The following is a 19,246-nucleotide window of genomic DNA, read 5'->3' as shown; positions in this document are numbered from 1 at the left end:
GCAGAATTATATCAAGGTTTCCTCTTTTCTTTTTGTGCTATATATATACCAGTGAAACACCCACATAAGAATCTTAATGCAATCATGTGTATGATTACATTAGGAATGCTTTTTACCAGTGATACACCCACATATAAACAGCAGTCTGTACAAAATTCAGAAACTGAACCAAACCTTAAAAATGGGAGATTTCTGATGCACAAGTTCCACTTCAGAGACACTGGAAGCTGCTTTATACTGAATCAGGCAGTTGATTCATCTGGTCCATCTAGCTGAGTATTGTCTCTACACTGACTTAAGAGCATCTCTCCAGTGTTTCAGAGAGGCACATCCATGCCCTATCAGGGATGCCAGGTCTTGAAATTGGGATCTCCTGCATGCTCTGCCAATGAGCACTGGCCCTTTTATGGGTGATTTGGAATTCTAAAATCAAATGATAAATTGGCTATTTCAGAAGTATCCCTACACCGCTGTAGTATTTTGAAGATTAAGATGGAAAAAAGTAATCCTCTCTAAGGCTAGAATCTCATCGAAAGCTTCATGGAACTCCTAAACTCCAAGTGAACGTTTCCTCATTTTCAGCACTGGAAAAAATGTGTGTGCCATCTCTGTCTCTCACGTCAAAGGAGAATGGAACAATGCTGAGCTCTGTGTATACATTTCTGTCCCATCCTGTGTTCATCACAACAGCGCTGTTTCTATTCTGCTACAGATTGGCTTCTGCACTAAAACCAACACTGTTTGCATCACTACGACCAAAACTAACTAAATTTATTACATAATCAATTTCAGTGGAAGGGAAACATTTAAAAACAATGCAGAAAACAATGTCCTTGTTTACATAACATTTGAGAACTATAAAGTCGATTTCTGTTCCTGACCTCCAATGAATTCCAGCAATTTCTGCTCCTTCACAGATTTCTGTGAAAAATATCTTCATACCTAGCTTTATCCCAATGTGTGGATTTCCCAATCCAGGTCACTAGCACAGATTTCAGGGGATGGGACATCAAGATGATCTGGAGTTGCTCAGCACCCAGAATGCTTTATGAGTAGATGCCAAGAAATCATCACCACCACCATAGTCACTACTACACTTTGGTCAAAATGAGGGATAGAGAGGTGACTGTGGTTACCCATGAGAATCATCCTAAAGTCTTCCAACCCAGCTTAGGGGCAATTAGCTCATTGGTCTACCAAAACACCAATCACAAGGATGAATAGATAGGAAGAGCACAGATGGCAGACAACCTGAGCTGAAGACATACAGAAAGCTGGTGTCCTTGCACCAATGCTTATAATAATGCTTAAGAGGAATTACATTGCAGTAGCTCTTCCTTAAGTAAAAGCTATTATAACTTCAGAGATGTTAAGTACCTCAATGGTGTGGAACAGGACTATTGGAGCAAGGAAAATGTATGAAAATTGTATGTGTAAATCTAGGTCCCAACATTTGGGCTTAAGCTACTGTTTCTCCTATTTTTATGAGCACTCCAAATATGCGGTCTAGAAAAAGTTCCTGTGCTATGCAATCCTATGCATGTTTACTCAGAAGTAAGTCTTGCTGTGTTCAGTGTAGGTTACTCCTAGCTAAGCGTATACAGGATTTCAGCTCTAGAAAATCAGATTGCACCCACCACAACAGGAAAACAATCTTTAAAATAAGCAATAGAAATGGCCAGTATTTCCTTGTTCACCATTCTTCCCAACATCAGAAGTGTTTACATTTGAAATTTTCAACACTTCAGTGGGGAATGCCTGTGACACAATGTGGCTCAACTCCAAGTCTGGGCAAATGAGTGAAATGCATTTAATGAATTCATTTTGTTTCAGCAGTGCCCACTGTGTTTTGGATTTCATCACAGTTTGCGTTAGATCACTTGATAAGAAGCAGCCTTTTGCTGCTGACAGGCAACTGCAGCCAGAACTCAGGGAGATCAAAGACAATTTACTTCTCTACTTGCAGTAGGGGGGCTGGAGATTACTTTTTAGGGTTGTCGAGAAACTCTGTTGTGCTTTTCCCACTTCCCTTTAGGCCCAATAAGAAGCGATGTTAATCCCGCAGCCCGAGTTAAATCAGGGAATTAGGAATGGACAATGGGACTCTTCTGTAAGCAAAGTGTGCGCTCTGCTTCTGAGCTGTGGCCCTTGCCCATCACGTAGGAATGGCAGCACAGCAGCGAGCCACAGCAGGCAGAGATAGCAGCACCAAGCACTGCAGCTAGAAAGCAAGGAGTGTGCAGCGCCGCTTATCAGCAATGCTGCGTTTTAATGAAGAGGGAGAGCCTGCACACATTTTAATAAGAAAGGCTTCAATGACACATTAAACATTCAGCGCAGCACTAGAAATTGAGCATCCCAATATTCCTATTCAATCTTACACACATTAATATGCACACACTGCGATGATTAGTCGTACTTTGTTTCATCTTAGATGAATACTCTTTGATCTCCTTGCAGCAGGCGTCTCCTGCAGAGCTGGCAGCAGAAAATCCGCTATAGTGGCAAGTATTTTAAAATTAACCTTAGGGGATAACCTTCGCCTTCCAACAATCTGCACTTTTCTTTTCTTTTTTTGCAGCATCTCTCTCAGTTTCTTTTCTTTTCTTTTTTTAAAAAAATAGTTCTGCCAGATAGCATGATTCTCTTCTTTTCTGGGGCCAACTACAGCACACCTGGCAAACGACCAGAGAGCTCCATTGCAATGATTTCTCTTTATTGCTTCACTGCAAGGAAGCTTAAAGGTTTATAACCATTATCACCATTCCAGAATATCAACCGCTCGTGAACTCTGATTTAGACACAGCTCAGTTTGCATTCCCCAAAAGAATGAGCCTTTCAAGTTACACTTAATTTCCACCGTCTGTGCTGGGCACGCAAGAAAAGAGTTTTTGTCCAGACCAATAAATTTGCATGTAGAAGTTTGCTTTACCTTAATTATGTCTCCCTCCCATGTGGTTCCATTTCTGAGACCCCCACAACGATTTTTGGTTTTATATATTGTAGAACAACTTTGTGGCCTACCATGTCTCCACATTATGCCTTTTCTAAAAAGCAGACTGACACCATGGCCATGCATTTCCTAATTAGACTTAGCTACACTAGTAGAAAACTGTGTTCTAGAAGCCTTACTTAATATGTAAGCATTACAATTTAATTTAAAGCCTGTCCCTCTCCTTTGAAAACAGATGCCAGTGTTAAGCTGGGCTTTGCAGCAGAAATATGGATTTGTGTTTGGAATGTGAACATTGTGTTCTGTCTCATGTCACAATCTTTGAGGGAGAGATCATGTCAGAAAGTGGATATTGGAGCACCTTCCACAGCATTGGGACCATTTTTTTGTGTGGGCAGAGGGGGGAAGTGTCTAAGGCGGCCATGACTGAGATACATAAAATTGTGCATGGTCCTGAGAAAGCAGATATAATTTTTCCCACTCTTTCCCATAATATGAGAATCTAATGAAATCAACTGGCCAGAAATTCAGGACAGCAGAAGGACATTACTTCTTCACACAACACATCATAATCTAACCTCTAGGTTAGTTTACTGCAATGTGTTACACATGGGGCTGGCTCTGAAGACAGTTCAGACACTTCAATTGGTGCAGAATTCAGCGGCCAGGTTGCCCACAGGGGCAAGATGGTTTTGAGCATATAGCACCAGGTAAAGGTAAAGGACCCTTGGATTGACTGGATGATTAAGTCCAGTCAAGGGCGACAACGGGGTGTGGCGCTCATCTCTCTTCAGGCCAAGGGAGCTGGTATTTGTCCACAGAAGCTAGAGCACACGGAAATGCCATTTATATAGCACCAACTCTGGCCCAAGAGCACTGGCTGCCAATTCGTTTCCAAGCCCAAAATTGACCTATAAAGCCTTAAATGGCTCAGGACTGCAATCCCTCAAGGGCTGCCTCTCCCTATATGACCTGACCCAGACGCTGTGATCATCATCTGAGGCTCTTCTTTCATGTGCTACACCCACAAGAGGTCTGGAGGATGGAAACATGAGAAGGGCTTTTTCTGCAGTGGCTACTCACTGCAGTGGAATGCTCTCTCCAGGGAGGCTTGCCTGGAGCCTTCATTGCATATCTGTAAGCACCAGGCAAAAACATTCCTCTTCTCTTCTCTCAGGCCCTTGGCTAATTAAACAATCTACAGCCTTGTAAATTGTTGGGGCAGTACTGTTTTGTTTGTTGTTAGGTATTTCTGTGTTTTTATACTGCAACCCGCCCTGTGAGCCTAAACTGAAGGGCAGTTTATAAATTTATAAATTAATAAAATAATAAATCAGTCGTGGAAATTTGCCAACCCCAGTTGCAAGAGGAGGAGGAGATCAGGTGCCAGAAAGCGGACACCCACGTATGGAGGGGAGAAGTCTCCCCGCCTTCTGTTTCTAGATGTCAGGCAGAAACGAAAAGGGTAGAGATAGCTACCTTGCTTAAGCTCCTGAGTATCATAAATTGTACTGACATGTCTCAAAAAGTGATCCCAATGAAGTTTCGAGTTTGGCAAGGTGGTAGTAGGAACATGAACCACATCATTTCTCAACTCTTGTTCTTGTCTGGGTCCCGTGGAGGCCTGGAAGCAGATAGTTAGAGGGGGGGCGGAGTCTCCAGAGAAGTGACTTCGTTTGTGGAAGAAATCAAGGATCAACAGTTATATAAGGCCAGCCTGGTACCCTTTTAGCTTTCCGATATCATATTGCCTGTCTGAGCTGCAATAGCACTTTCCAGCCATTATCTGGGTGGTGCTGCAGCACAACAAATATCCGTAAGCTAAAATGCCGGGCCCCTACTGCCAAATTCCTTGATTTGTGCCTCAGATGCCTTACATCTCTAGCACAGGGCTAGTCAATGTGATGCCCTTCAGATGCTGCTGGACTACAATCCCCATCAGTCCCAGCCAGCAGGCCCAATCATAAGAGATGGTGTGGGCAGTAGTCCAGCACACGTGGAAGGTACTGCTTTAGCTACCTCTGCTCTAGGAGAACTCCTGTTCAGAACCATGCAACCCAAATGGTACTTGAAGCCTCTGTGTGCTCTTCCATGACCTCTAGAGTATTCCCACGTTCCTGCCCAATACAGGACTGACCTATGGCCAGGCTTCGCAATCTACCCTTCAGCGGCGAATCCCTAAAACACTGACTGCTGCTTGCTAAACTCCTGGTGCTGAATCCCTGATTTACGTCTGCTGACATTCTGGCCAAGGCTACTTGCGTCCCAGCTGGACTGCACCAATCTTCCAGCTGCAAGGAAGCCGACATAGTAGCATGGAGCTATGTTTATTTTGCCCACATAACTTAGTTGCTTGAGTTGAAAAGGTAACAGATCAGAGCCGGCAACCACTGCTTAATTCCAAGTTGCCAGGCAACCGCACATCCGCCAGTGAAGTACTTTCAGACGGCGCTACCAGCAACTTTGGAAAGCGGCGCTGCTGGCCCTTCACGGGGCCATAAAGCACCGAGCTGGATGATGCTCACAATGCTCTGTAAACAAGATCGTTGTGGGCTATATATCTAATGATGCTTAATTAACACTCCTGGCAAATCAATCCTAAAAACAGCCTCCTTCATAATTAAAACTCTGCCAAGTAAGAGACAGCACCGCAGCTATGGCAACTTGATGCTTGCTGAATTAGGGGAGGAAAAAGGAATGAGGGGGGGGGGACTCTTGACAGCAATTACTGTGTGCTTAGACTAATTCACAAGCAGATGGTTGCACTTAAGTGCCAGTGAAGGAGGACTGTGTGTTACTGTTAGCAGGATGAATAGAGAGGCTGTGTCGTGCAGTGGCTAGCTTTCCATCAGAGAAGCCGGGGGCAGGCGAAAACCATTATTACTTACTATTCATACTCTTCCATCAGCATACATGAGTCCTTTACAGGCTAAACAGGTAGGTCACTGCCTCCAAAGGAGCACCGTGGAACCTCTTTAGACTCTAATGGCTTCACCCCAAAGAATTGTGGGAAATGTAGCTTGTTAAGTGTTCCTAAAGTTGTTAGAAGACCCCCATTCCCCTCATAGAAGGACAGTTCCCAGAGTAGCTTAACCATCAATCCCTAACAATCAATTGCTCTTCACAGGCAACCTTTGAGAACTGTAGCTTGTGGGGAGGAATAGGGGTTTCCTAAGAACTCTCAGCACCTGTATACCTCAGTCCTGTATACCTGAAGGAGCGTCTCCACCCCCATCGTTCAGCCCGGAACCCGAGATCCAGCGCCAAGGGCCTTCTGGCGATTCCCTCACTGCAAGAAGCAAAGCTACAGGGAACCAGGCAGAGGGCCTTTTCGGTAGTGGCGCCCGCCCTGTGGAACACCCTCCCATCGGAGGTCAAGGAGATAAACAACTACCTGACATTTAGAAAACACCTAAAGGCAGCCCTGTTTAGGGAAGTTTTTAATCTGACATTTTAATGTATTTTGCTATTTGTTGGAAGCCGCCCAGAGTGGTGGGGGAAACCCAGCCAGATGGGCGGGGTATAAATAAATAAATAAATAATAATTAATAATAATAATAATAGTAATAATACTGTTCCCAGAATTTGTTTGGGGGAGCCATGGCTGCCTGAAGTGGTATCTTTTTAAATGTGGTATTGCTTCCCTCCCCTGATTCCCTCTGAGGCTGGTAACCCACAAGGAAGAGTTTGGAAGGTTGCCGCAAGTTCTCCGCTGCCCCTTACCATAGCTGCCAAGTTCTCCCTTTTTTTTTAAGGGAAATTCCCTTATGCTGAATAGGCTTCCTCGTGAGAAAAGGGAAAACTTGGCAGCTATGCCCCTTACCCACCCGCAGCCCCTCTGGGGAAATCACTGCCTAAGCTACCTGTGAGCAAATGGCTGGTCCAGCAGCTTCTTCCCCACGTGAGGATAAGCTGCAGTACAGGCGGAAACAATGGTTTTTGAGGGGAGATTCGAAAGAAGGGAGAAAGGCATCCCTACAAACACATTATGGAAGAATCTTTCATATAAGGGGGCATCAGTAAGGAGGGATGGGAGTAGCCGTTTAAGAGAGCTGAGGAAAAGCTATGGAAAGCTTTAAAGAAAAAGACATGGGAATCATTGCAGGATATGGAAGGGTATGAGGAAGCCACTGAACAGAACTGAAGAGGGACTTCACTAGGAAGGGGTATCACTGCTTCAATATCCCCCCCCCTCTCTCACACACACACAACCACACCAATTAAGTCCCAAGCGAGATTGGCTGCTCCTTGCGGGAGAAATGAGGGCGTGGTGATGCCACATCACACATTTCAAATTGCTAGATGTTATGGGGGAGAATGGGGAAAACCAGAGATCTGTTCAAGAAAATTGGAGATATGAAAGGAACATTACCATAATCAAGGACAAAAGTGGTATGGACCTAACAGAAGCAGAAGACATCAAGAAGAGGTGGCAAGAATACACAGAGGAATTATACCAGAAAGATATGGAGGTCTCGTACACCCCAGGTAGACATCTTGGAGAGTGAAGTCAAATGGGCCTTAGAAAGCACTGCTAATAACAAGGCCAGTGGAAGTGATGATATTCCAGCTGAACTATTTAAAATTTTAAAAGATGATGCTGTTAAGGTGCTACACCCAATATGCCATCAAGTTTGGAAAACTCAGCAATGGCCAGAGGATTGGAGAAGATCAGTCTACATCCCAATTCCAAAGAAGGGCAGTGCCAAAGAATGCTCCAACTACCGCACAATTGCGCTCATTTCACACGCTAGCAAGGTTATGCTTAAAATTCTACAAGGCAGGCTTAGGCAGTATGTGGACCGAGAACTCCCAGAAGTGCAAGCTGGATTTCGAAGGGGCAGAGGAACCAGAGACCAAATAGCAAACATGCGCTGGATTATGGAGAAAGCTAGAGAGTTCCAGAAAAACGTCTACTTCTGCTTCATTGACTATGCAAAAGCCTTTGACTGTGTCGACCACAGCAAACTATGGCAAGTTCTTAAAGAAATGGGAGTGCCTGATCACCTCATCTGTCTCCTGAGAAATCTCTATGTGGGACAAGAAGCTACAGTTAGAACTGGATATGGAACAACTGATTGGTTCAAAATTGGGAAAGGAGTACGACAAGGTTGTATATTGTCTCCCTGCTTATTTAACTTATATGCAGAATTCATCATGCGAAAGGCTGGACTAGATGAATCCCAAGCCGGAATTAAGATTGCCGGAAGAAATATCAACCACCTCAGATATGCAGATGACACAACCTTGATGGCAGAAAGTGAGGAGGAATTAAAGAACCTTTTAATGAGGGTGAAAGAGGAGAGCGCAAAATATGGTCTGAAGCTCAACATCAAAAAAACTAAGATCATGGCCACTGGTCCCATCACCTCCTGACAAATAGAAGGGGAAGAAATGGAGGCAGTGAGAGATTTTACTTTCTTGGGCTCCTTGATCACTGCAGATGGTGACAGCAGTCACGAAATTAAAAGACGCCTGATTCTTGGGAGAAAAGCAATGACAAACCTAGACAGCATCTTAAAAAGCAGAGACATCACCTTGCCGACAAAGGTCCGTATAGTTAAAGCTATGGTTTTCCCAGTAGTGATGTATGGAAGTGAGAGCTGGACCATAAAGAAGGCTGATCGCCGAAGAATTGATGCTTTTGAATTATGGTGCTGGAGGAGACTCTTGAGAGTCCCATGGACTGCAAGAAGATCAAACCTATCCATTCTTAAGGAAATCAGCCCTGAGTGCTCCCTGGAAGGACAGATCGTGAAGCTGAGGCTCCAATACTTTGGCCACCTCATGAGAAGAGAAGAATCCTTGGAAAAGACCCTGATGTTGGGAAAGATTGAGGGCACTAGGAGAAGGGGACGACAGAGGACAAGATGGTTGGACAGTGTTCTCGAAGCTACGAACATGAGTTTGACCAAACTGCGGGAGGCAGTGGAAGACAGGAGTGCCTGGCCTGCTATGGTCCATGGGGTCACGAAGAGTCGGACACGACTAAACGACTAAACAACAACAACAATGGGGGAGAGAAGAGGAGGCGAAGGCATTTGTGTAGCTGCTTCTGTCAGCTGCCAACATCCAGGTTCATTCTCCAGAATGTGAGGCTGACAGGCTTAATTAGAGAACTATAATTAATACATACTTGTGTTTAATAAATATTACCTGCCAGTTTACGTGGCACTTCAGATTTGCAAGGTGCTTTGCAACAGAAGGGTGTAATCACAATAACTCAGTGCTATGGATAGATGGATGGGTCTATTACCAGCAATTGCCAATTCTGTATATGCTCATTCCTAAATCAGCTCTGCCCTCTTTCTGCATTAATTTGTGAATTTCCTTTAAAAAAATGAATGAAAATACATACATTTTTTATCTCAGTGCACACAATTCTAAAAGTATTTTATCCTAAAATGTGCGTTTTGTAATGCATGTTAGTATGGTTTTTGAGCAGAGAGGTGTATTGCAAATTTCAGATAACTGCAAAATATGAAGGATAGTAGCATTCGGATTCATGCATTAGTCTGGAAGGTGTGAAACTGGCCAGCTCACATTCTTCTAAAGCATTTTCAGAAGCGCACAGCTTGTTTTGTCCTCAGTGATTTTTCAAAGCTTCAACATTTTCTGATCAGCCACTAGGAATGAAGGATCAGTCAAGCCAGGAGAAATTCTGTTCCGAAATGCCTGCTTTGGCTTATTCTTATGCACAGCTCATTAGGGTAGATAGCCTTCCTAATTCTTTGTACAGTACTTTGGCCACAAGCAAGGACAAAAATCCAGGAGGAAAAGCAGATAGACTCATTTGGGCTCCACACTCAACATTTTTTAAATGTCTGGTAATGAAATGCAAATAGTTGGCTGTGCAAATTTCTTAGCAGCATCCTGCTGTATGTAAAAGCTTTCCATGTGACCTTAAAGGCATTTGGCCCAGAGCCAAACTAGAGTTACACAGGAGATGCCGAACAGTTCCTTAGCTTTTATTTATTTATTTGTTGAATGAAAAGCAGCTGTGGGAGGCTGCCAGTTTGAGCAGAGGAACAGAGGCAGGAGGGGTTGCTTAACCCATTCCCCTTCTGCTATTTGTCTGCTCACAATCAACATCCTTAACAAGTACCCCCACCCCCACAAAACTCCCAAGGGTTCTAAAAGCAGCAATACGGAGATGCTTTTCTACTTCTAATCACGGCTACCAATACTTTGTTTCAGTGGGTTTAAATTAAAACTAAACTAAACTAAACATTTCAACTATCTTTGGTTGGTCAACAGAGCATATTATAAAAAAGACCCCCCCCCCCAAATTAAAATCCATTGGTGTGATCTGACACACAATTAGCAATATCTACTAATAGCTCTACTTGGAAACTACATTTGTGTAATTAAAGAGACTGCATTTAAATTTAAACATCCTCTGTGAGTACCCTTGTTAACTTGAAATGTCCAGGAAGATATTTTATCAAGACACTGTATTTAAACATAAGCACTCTCTGAAGGGGGTTTATGTGATGCTATGAATTCCAGAAAACCCACAGAGTTGCAGTTATCTCTTTCTGGGAATTAATTTGCCAACAGACTAATTTGCTATGAGAAACATTAATTCATACCAACCTGTTGTCTATGTAAATGAAAAACTCTTGTGCCTGTCGTATGAATTTATGCAGATAAAGCTTTTAGAGGAGTGAGCATTCACTGCTGATTCCCCAGAGCATCCTGTCCGAGGCAAGATACACTGCCTGCATATTTAGGTTCTGAATATAAAGAAAGACACTCCGCAGGGGGCAAAACAAGGAGCTGGGCAGAAGCTATGAGCATTTTCCAAACACATTTATGAGGAAGTCAGTCCCATTGAACTAACATGAAGGTTTAGGGCAGAATGTGTTAGTTTAGTGTGGGGCTTCTTTGCTGTTTGCACTGATCATGTCTGCTTGGATTCTGCCTGCATGGACGACTAGTAATCAGTAAGGGGAACTGCACAGCGACTTACATATATCAAGTAGGGTGTTTCTGTGTGCCTGGCACCCACAGATATAGCTCAGTCTCCCAGGCTTGCAGTGGAAACAGAGCATTTGGAGGTAAGGTACTAGAGCCTCGTGCTAGGAGTCCCATTTGAAACACAAATCACAGACACACACAGTTCCATCTAGAAAAGGTCCCTGAACAAAACAGCACATGCCCCAGGCCTGTAAGACGAGAATAAAAACATGGCATATACCCAAAGTTCCAGAATCATTGGTAATAAACATGCTTCCTAGTAATAAAGATGCTTATAGACCTCCTGGACCAACCAGCTTGTGAGAAGGCACAGCATGTGAGAGTAAAGAATAACAGCCGCAAAATACATCAGAGGTAGGGCGTTGGAACTGGCCTGTGGGCCAGATCCATAATTCCCTCAATCCTCACAGGTGGGTGGGACTGCTCACCTGTCTACCCCTTGGTGTCCTAATGATACTGGGAGCATGCCCTTCAAAGGGGTTCACTGTAACTTCCAGCCAGCTGATCAGCAGTTACAGGGAGCCTCTTTGAAGTCCTTTTGGAGGAAGCGGTTCCGTTTCAAAGCGCTTCCCCTCCGTGAAGTGCTCTGAGTCCCAACCGCTTTGTCTGCAGAGGGGGGAAATACTTCATTTGAAAACATCTGTCATGTTTGGTCATTGATCAAAAAAGGCAAGAATGAAAGCAAACAAAACCTTCCTAAGAACTTACTTGAGGGCTGTTTTGTAGTGGTAGATGGCTTCACTGTCACGACCTTGGTCTTTCAAAAAATTGGCATAGTTGTAGTGCACCTTGGCATTATGGGGCAGAGTCTGGATGCCTGACCTATGAACGAGAAACCACATAGGAACAGGAACAAACACAGCTTTGCTTTTTATTATTGGGGTTGCGCCTCTTGGTAGCTTGCTGTAAAGGGTACTAAAAATGAAGCATACTGGAAACCACTTACTTGAAAGGAACAGGGTGTACCTCTCAAACCAAACTGTAGTTCTGTTGAAATATATATAAAAAATGGTCCAGTAGCACCTTAGAGACCAACTAAATTTGTTCTTGGTATGAGCTTTTGTGTGCATGTACACTTCTTCAGTCTCCCCCATCCTCCTACGAATGCCGCAACTAGAAATATACCACCAAGGCACCACTGCCAAAATCATACTGTATGCACACACTTCATAGCCTGAAACCTGGTTCCTGACCAACTCTGGAAATTATTCTCTAATTAAAAGAGGAAATAAAAAATATTCATACCCCCAGCCAAGTAGGGAAAGGTGGAGAACAAATTACAAGGCAACACAAAATGTTTTTCCCATTTCTATTTCCTTCAATCTTGCGACTAATATTTTCCATGCACATTTGCCCAACAAGAATTCCTAAACTCTAATGTTGTCGCTCCAGAAAATACATAGCAATTGAACTGACTGGGGGTGGGGGAGGAAAAAACACACACCACAGATTTGAGAACAATGTCCCAGTGTGGTTTCCTTCCGCACAGATTGCTATGGAGTTTCTCACAGACCAACCTGCAATTTAGTGTGTTGGCATAAACTACAATGATGTAAATAAAGCCAACACTGGTGATTTAAAAAAAAACATTTTAGGGCACATGTGAGAGGGTGCCAAACACAGAATTCTCAGCACTCTCACAAAACTACAATTCCCAGTGTTGAGAGATGTGTCATACAATTTAAAACAATTATAACTGGGTACCATTGGAAAAATTTAAGGTGCTTCCAGCTGGGAGGCTTAATATCTCAAATGGGTTGTTGGTGACAGAAAAGGGCATTAAATAGGGGGTAAATATAAACTAGTATTTTGATGCTGATGATGTCATGTGCACACTATAAAAAACTTGCATACATCAACAGCACCAACAGCACTGAGAGTGACATTATCCCCCCTCCTGTAAATCATCACCACCAGTAATAAAGTGTTCCACCATGATAAACCGTTTGCTGTGCAACCTCCTGTTAAATTGCTGTCCATTGATCTTTCTCAAGTGTATGTGTTTGGAACCTATTACATAATTCTGTTTGCAAAGCACAAAAAACAAGCGGGACTACATGCATCACGCTGCTCGTTCTGCAGAGGTAACGTGCATAAATAAAAAGAAGCAAAAGTGTCTTTTCAGGGGTGTAGAGGGAAATCATTCCTAGTCAGCACAATTGGCTCACGGAGCAGATTTACTGATTGAGGATAAGCTATTTTTAGACAGGTAAAGAGCACAATTTTAAAGGTTTAATCCCCAGTGGAGGAGAGACATTGCCTAGCGATCCATTCTCTCTCTGTCCCACACTATCACCTGCTTATAGGGTGGCTAAAACACATATTGTACTGTTTACATTCCAAGTAATATGTATTCTTCAGGTAAGGTATGAAAAATATTACTGGTGGGCCTTGGAGAACCCCAACAAAGCCAAAATGTTTCCCCAGCCTTGCTACCCGCCCCTCACCTTAGATCAATCTTACCTGAAAAGGGACTCTCTTGACAGCCAGATTTCATTCTGCTTTACTGTTTTCCATGAGAACAGCAACAGCAGCAAAGCCGAGAGGGTCGCTGCAGTGGCTCCCCATTTATTTAGCCACATACAAAGCTTGTTTAAGCCGTGGACCAAGAGGATGCAGTACCCCATACTGAAAAAGCAATCAGGGAAGGAGGAGGGAGAGAAAGAATTATAGTAAGATGCAATGGTTGAGGTTCTTTCACAGAGGTTAGCATAATCAGCAAGAGGGCAGGTCCCTTGCATTACAGTGGTACCTCTACTTACGAATAACTCTACTTACGAATGTTTCTACTTACGAATGGAGCTCCGTCCGCCATCTTGGATGCGGTTTAGATAGGATTTTTTATACTTACGAACAGGGTGGATTTGATTTAAATCAAACTGATTTAAATCACGATTGTGAGTCAAAAAAATTTGTAAGTCGAATCCCATCACGATTTAAATCACTAGTCAGTAAGGCTTGATTTAAATCATAGTTGATTTAAATCATAAAGACTAATTCTTGCTGGTATAACTTTAATATGCAAGTAGATGAAGATTTTTAGAATAACAACTTTTCATATTAGTTTTTTATCCCCAGTTTAATAGGTTAATCATTCATATTTGGACAACTTTACTGTTGTACTTAGGAAGGAGAAAAATAATCATTACCTTAATAATAACAATTTAAATAGATTTATTCAACTGAAACAATAACATTTCAGCAAATGTTATTTGCTTAAACAAACATCCATGTTTGTTAACTAATTTGGCTAAACAAAAACAAAATATATATATTTTAAGAAACTTAGACTGTCAGCCCAGCCTACACATGAAAAACTTAAATACTGTCCACTCCAAACAATCAGAAAAATATTGTTTCTATTCTATTCACTGAACTTCTTGAAACTTAGCACTGAAGGGGTTGCTTCTGTATTCATAGGTTTGTAGAACAATAGGATTAAGGTCTTTTTCTCAACTCTGTTCATGTTATAACATTTTTGCTGTGAAGAAGAGGCATGTGATCTCTGTTGAGTCAAATTCAGTTTTGAGAACTGCAAAAGTAAACCAAGCACCTGTGATAATATCTTGTAGGCAGAGAAACTGCCCAATAATCTTACAAAAACCTCTGGAAGAGCATGACATTGTGAATGGATTAATGGAATTTATTTACCCCCAAAATTAAACATATACAACCTTATACTACATAATTAAAAAACTAATCTTTATTTCATGATAAAGATAGCTTTCTCGAAGCTACGAACATGAGTTTGACCAAACTACGGGAGGCAGTGCAAGACAGGAGTGCCTGGCGTGCTATGGTCCATGGGGTCACGAAGAGTCGGACACGACTAAACGACTAAACAACAACAATTTCATGATGGAATAACCTTTGGATGGTAATATGTTTTCCTCAAAAAGCATTTTATTAAAAAAAAATCCAATTTAAATCAAAAAAATCGATTTAAATCAAAAAAATCCGATTTAAATCAAAAAAATCCGATTTTTTTGATTTTTTTAAAAAAATCATTGATTTTTATCCACCCTGCTTACGAATTTTTAGATAGGGTTGCTTCGACTTACAAATTTTTTCTCCCAATGCATTCCTATGGGATTCGACTTACAAATTTTTTTGACTCACAAATGTGCGTTCGGAATGCATTAAATTTGTAAGTAGAGGTACCACTGTATCTGGTCTTCTCTCACAGTGGGGCAAGATATTGCTAGATGGAGTCATTACTCCTCAGTGTCTCTTTGCTCACTCTTCAACATACCAGTAACTACCTTAACACAATGCATGCTGCAATTTCATTACATCTTGCCCAGCTTCCACTGCCTAAGTCAATGATGTGAGGCAGGGGGCAGGGTAACACATGGTGAGGTGACATCCCGTCAGGTGTTCCGTTAAGCTAGACCAGGGATGGGGAACCTTTGGCCCTCTGATGTTACTGAACTCCAACTCCCATCAACTCCAACCAGCTTAGCTCAGTGGTGAAGAAAGATTAGAGTTCTGGCTCTCCATATGTGCAACTGCCATCATAATTGGCCAGCCTGGCTGGATCTGATGGGAGGTAGAGTCCTCCTCATCCCGGGGTCCTCATCCTTTAGTTGAATGTTATGAGGGAGAAAGTGCCAAGACACTCAGTGTGGTTCCTGCTCCTTCCCTCTTGGCAACATCTAGTTGCACTTTGGTTCTCGAAAACCTGCAGAACATATTAGGCAACTCCAGAAGTTCAATTTTATGATGCAAATATTAAATTGGGGTAGCCAAGGTAGTGCTTTTCAGGTGTTGCTGGACCACAATTCTCACCAACTCTACAGGAGGGTTTAGTTTAGCAACAGTTGGAGGACACCATGGTGGCTACTCTTGGTTTTAACTGTCAGGGGCGGGAACTGTAATTCTGCATTACATAAAGTTGTATGAGAGTAGCTTCCACCATGGCTATAGAAACCAGGTAGTCAGTGTACCCAGGACAAAAGAATACAAACACGCATATATACTCTGCCCTTCAGATATTGTAAAATATATTGTAAAATACTCTCCCCATCACAGAACTTCCGTGTTGGAAAAAATAATGAGTGAAGCAGCTCCCCATGGGTGTGATCCCAAGTCATAGTTCCTGGGGAAATTGTCCAAGGTCAAGGTTTTCGACTATTGCCCTTGGCAAACAGTTTTTAAATCTGGAAGAAAATGCTCCTTCAACTAAGATCCTCAACTTTAGTCTACCTCATACTGGCTGGGAAACTCAGTACAATATAGGACACTTCTAAGACTTTAGCCCTTTCTGACTATCCATTTGGTGCCACAGAGCTTTTCAAATAACAACTAAATATCCAGGGTGCAGACGAGGGGAGAGAGATCATGGGATATTATTTTTTTTGGAGGGGGGGTTAACCTTTTGTCCGTAATGTACCAATTCAGAGCTGGGTATCACCCCACAAGCTTGCTATTCACAATGGGACGAAAGCTCTGTTCCCACATGCCACATAATGAGGAAAAAATAAGTTAAGTACACTACATTCTGTTAGTAATTATAAGATATAGCTCTGTCTTTTTTGCTATTGCTTGCTCTTGTCTTCTGCACACTTATTTGCCTATGGTTTAACATATGGTTTAACATAATATTGAACCACGTCATTTCTTTTGCCCCGTTTTTACTGCCTCTCTCCCATGAAACTGAATTGGTTTTTAACATGGTTTAATATAATTTTTAGCTTCATTGTTATTATAATTATGTATTAGCTTTTTAATGTATTGTTGTTTAACTGGAGCATTTTGTCTGGAGCATTTTCTTTTTAATGTAAGCTGTTTGGGGCTTATAAAGGAAACGGGGGAAAATCTACAATAATCTGCCTTAATAGTGAACTCTTAATTAGTTAAATCCACCAAGTTAATATGATCTTATGAATCAAAAGTCTCGTAATACGCTCAATAGATTTTTTTTTAATAAAACATTCACACTGAATTTCTCGTTCAGTTTTTTTAATTACAAATATAGTTTTTATACAATTTTCATGTGTTTCCTTAAACCATTCCATATTTAAAATAACAACAAACACTGCTCCATTTAAACTAACATGCAAGGTTATTTTCCCTACAAAATTATCCATATATATTGACTCTATCTTACATATTGCCAAAATATAATTTTCTTCCCAAAGAGCTGTTTGCTAAATCTACAGTCGCTGCTAAATCTACAGTCCCTGCAGAAAGCACCAGAAGCTAATCTGCTTTTGTTCTCTAACATTCCTTTGCTTTTATTTGTGTTTATTATAAAGCAACAGCATCCAAGTATCTTGACTTTTTATGAAATCAAACTTGCTATTTGATTTCTCTTCAGAGTGTTTGATATTAATGGGCAAACAGCTAAACGTTCAAAGTCTGACTCTGGATAAGAATAATCTCAAAGAAAGGATGTTTGCAAAGCTTAGGAATTTAACTATGTTTTATCTGATCAGAGAGCTAGAGAAACAGGAACTAACCCCAAATGGTAAAATGGCATTATTTATTTCCTCCATTATTAAACATATGTGGGAATTGAGACTGTTTCACACTTGATTCCTGCAAGGCTCCATATATTTGCTCCTGGATGTGTTTCTGCAGGGGACTACGTAAGAGCAGGGTGCTCACTTGCACACTTAGCTGCCAAGTCTCCCGCTGAAAAATGCAGGATCAGCAGTGGCGCGGCACCGGAAGTCGCTTCTATGCATGCCTGGACATGCGTAGAAGCAACTTCCGGTGCCGGCGCCGCCCAATTTCCGGTGCCCAGACTTGGGAAGAGCGGCACCGGAAGTCGCTTCTACACATGTCCGGACATGCGTAGAAGCTACTTCCGGTGCCACTCTGCCCGATTTCCGGTGCCCAGACATGGGCAGAACGGCACCCAAAATGGAGCCCCTCTGGCAGGTAGGAAATCCGGGGGATTTCCGGGGTTTTTTTCTATTCGGCATAACAGCGGGAAACGGATGAAAATCCGGGGGTTTCCTGCGAAAAATGGGCGACTTGGCAGCTACGGTATGCTTGCACATCATCATCATCAACAACAACAACAGGAAATGTGCCACCAGAAAACAAGATAATAGATTTTCAAAGAATTTCCATATGCTGATTTATATGTATAGATGCAAATTTAAGCAGAAACACACCTAGTGGCCTGAGTGCTGATGGGCAACTTCAGTGCCCTACTGCTCTCCCTTCTGAGGGTTCTAGTTTCCTTCAAGTTTCAAATGGGCTTGGACCGGACTGACCGACAAACAAACAAACAAACAAACAGATAACTCCTTCAAACAGTGGACTATCCTCTGTAAAGTAGGAAACATGACCACTCTGCACAACAGGCTATCAACCAAAATGCAAATAATTGGAGCATACATTAGTGTGTGGCATTTTTTTTCAGATGCTGCCTTGGTACCAAGTGGAGGGAAGTCAGCTGCTCAGAAAGTTCAGCCCGAAGTTCTTAGAGCATATGAATTGAGGAAACTGGATACATTACGTGAGTACACCAACTTCCCCAAATGATCAAGGGGTTGAAGCACTTTCTTTAGAATGAAAGGCTGGAGGTTTTCGGACTTGTCAGCTTAGAAAATAAATAGCTACTTAGGACAGTGTGTGTGTGTGTGTGTGTGTGAGAGAGAGAGAGAGAGAGAGAGAGAGAGAGAGAGAGAGAGAGAGAGAGAGAGAGAAGAGAGAGAGAGAGAGAGAGAGAGAGAGAGAGAGAGAGAGAGAGAGAGAGAGAGAGAGAGAGAGAGAGAGAATGTGTAGAATATGAAAGACAGAATTATGGACGGCATGGGAGGCTAAATAGAAAGACATCATTTCTCCCCCTTGCATCGTACTAGAATTCAGGGTCACCTAATTAAGCTGATTGGCAGTAGATGCAGGAGCGACAGAAAGAAGCAGCTTTTCGCACAGCACAAAAATGGCTAATGGAAATTTACCACCTCAAGGCTGCTGATGCAGCACAGAGAATGGAAGTCTTATACAGGAGGGATCACAGCTCGGGAGTAAAGCTCATGCTTTGCACGTAGAAAGACCCAGTCTCTGGCATCGCCAGTAATGGAAAAGATTTCAGCCTGAGACCCAGAAGAGCTGATGCCCGTCAGACTAGGTTGCAAATGACCCATTACAATTCATGCAGCCACCTGAAAATCACTGTTATAAGATCTGTTTAGGTAAAAACAAGCCTGACTACAATTAACCTCAGCCTTCAATACCTCCAGATTGCAGTACCCTCGGTATTCATTGATAAAAGTTGTTAATAAATGGAGCAGGGCAGCTACAAGTGTCTTTAATCTCAACAGGAGATACCTTAAGCATGCTTAACTCTATCCCAAT

At 42.3% G+C, this 19,246-nt stretch overlaps 1 protein-coding gene across 2 annotated transcripts in view; it reads right to left on the bottom strand.

Moving 5' to 3' along the window:
• Positions 1-19,246, bottom strand: part of TMTC1 (transmembrane O-mannosyltransferase targeting cadherins 1) — a 145,887-nt gene that overhangs the window by 39,024 nt on the left and 87,617 nt on the right. Inside the window, exons 10-11 of one of the 2 annotated variants that reach the window (XM_035126789.3) lie at positions 13,397-13,561; positions 11,642-11,755 (exon numbers count right to left, since the gene is read on the bottom strand). The exons of the other annotated variant lie outside the window; for it this stretch is intronic. Of the exons in view, the coding sequence (XP_034982680.1) occupies positions 11,642-11,755; positions 13,397-13,561 (279 nt within the window). The remainder of the gene's footprint in view (positions 1-11,641; positions 11,756-13,396; positions 13,562-19,246) is intronic. 2 annotated transcript variants of the gene reach the window in all.

Source organism: Zootoca vivipara, chromosome 9, assembly GCF_965207765.1.
Source record: "Zootoca vivipara chromosome 9, rZooViv2.hap1.1, whole genome shotgun sequence".
Lineage (NCBI taxonomy): Eukaryota > Metazoa > Chordata > Lepidosauria > Squamata > Lacertidae > Zootoca > Zootoca vivipara.
Note: the sequence above shows the minus strand (reverse complement) of the source record. Positions and strands in the feature narration are given on the sequence as shown.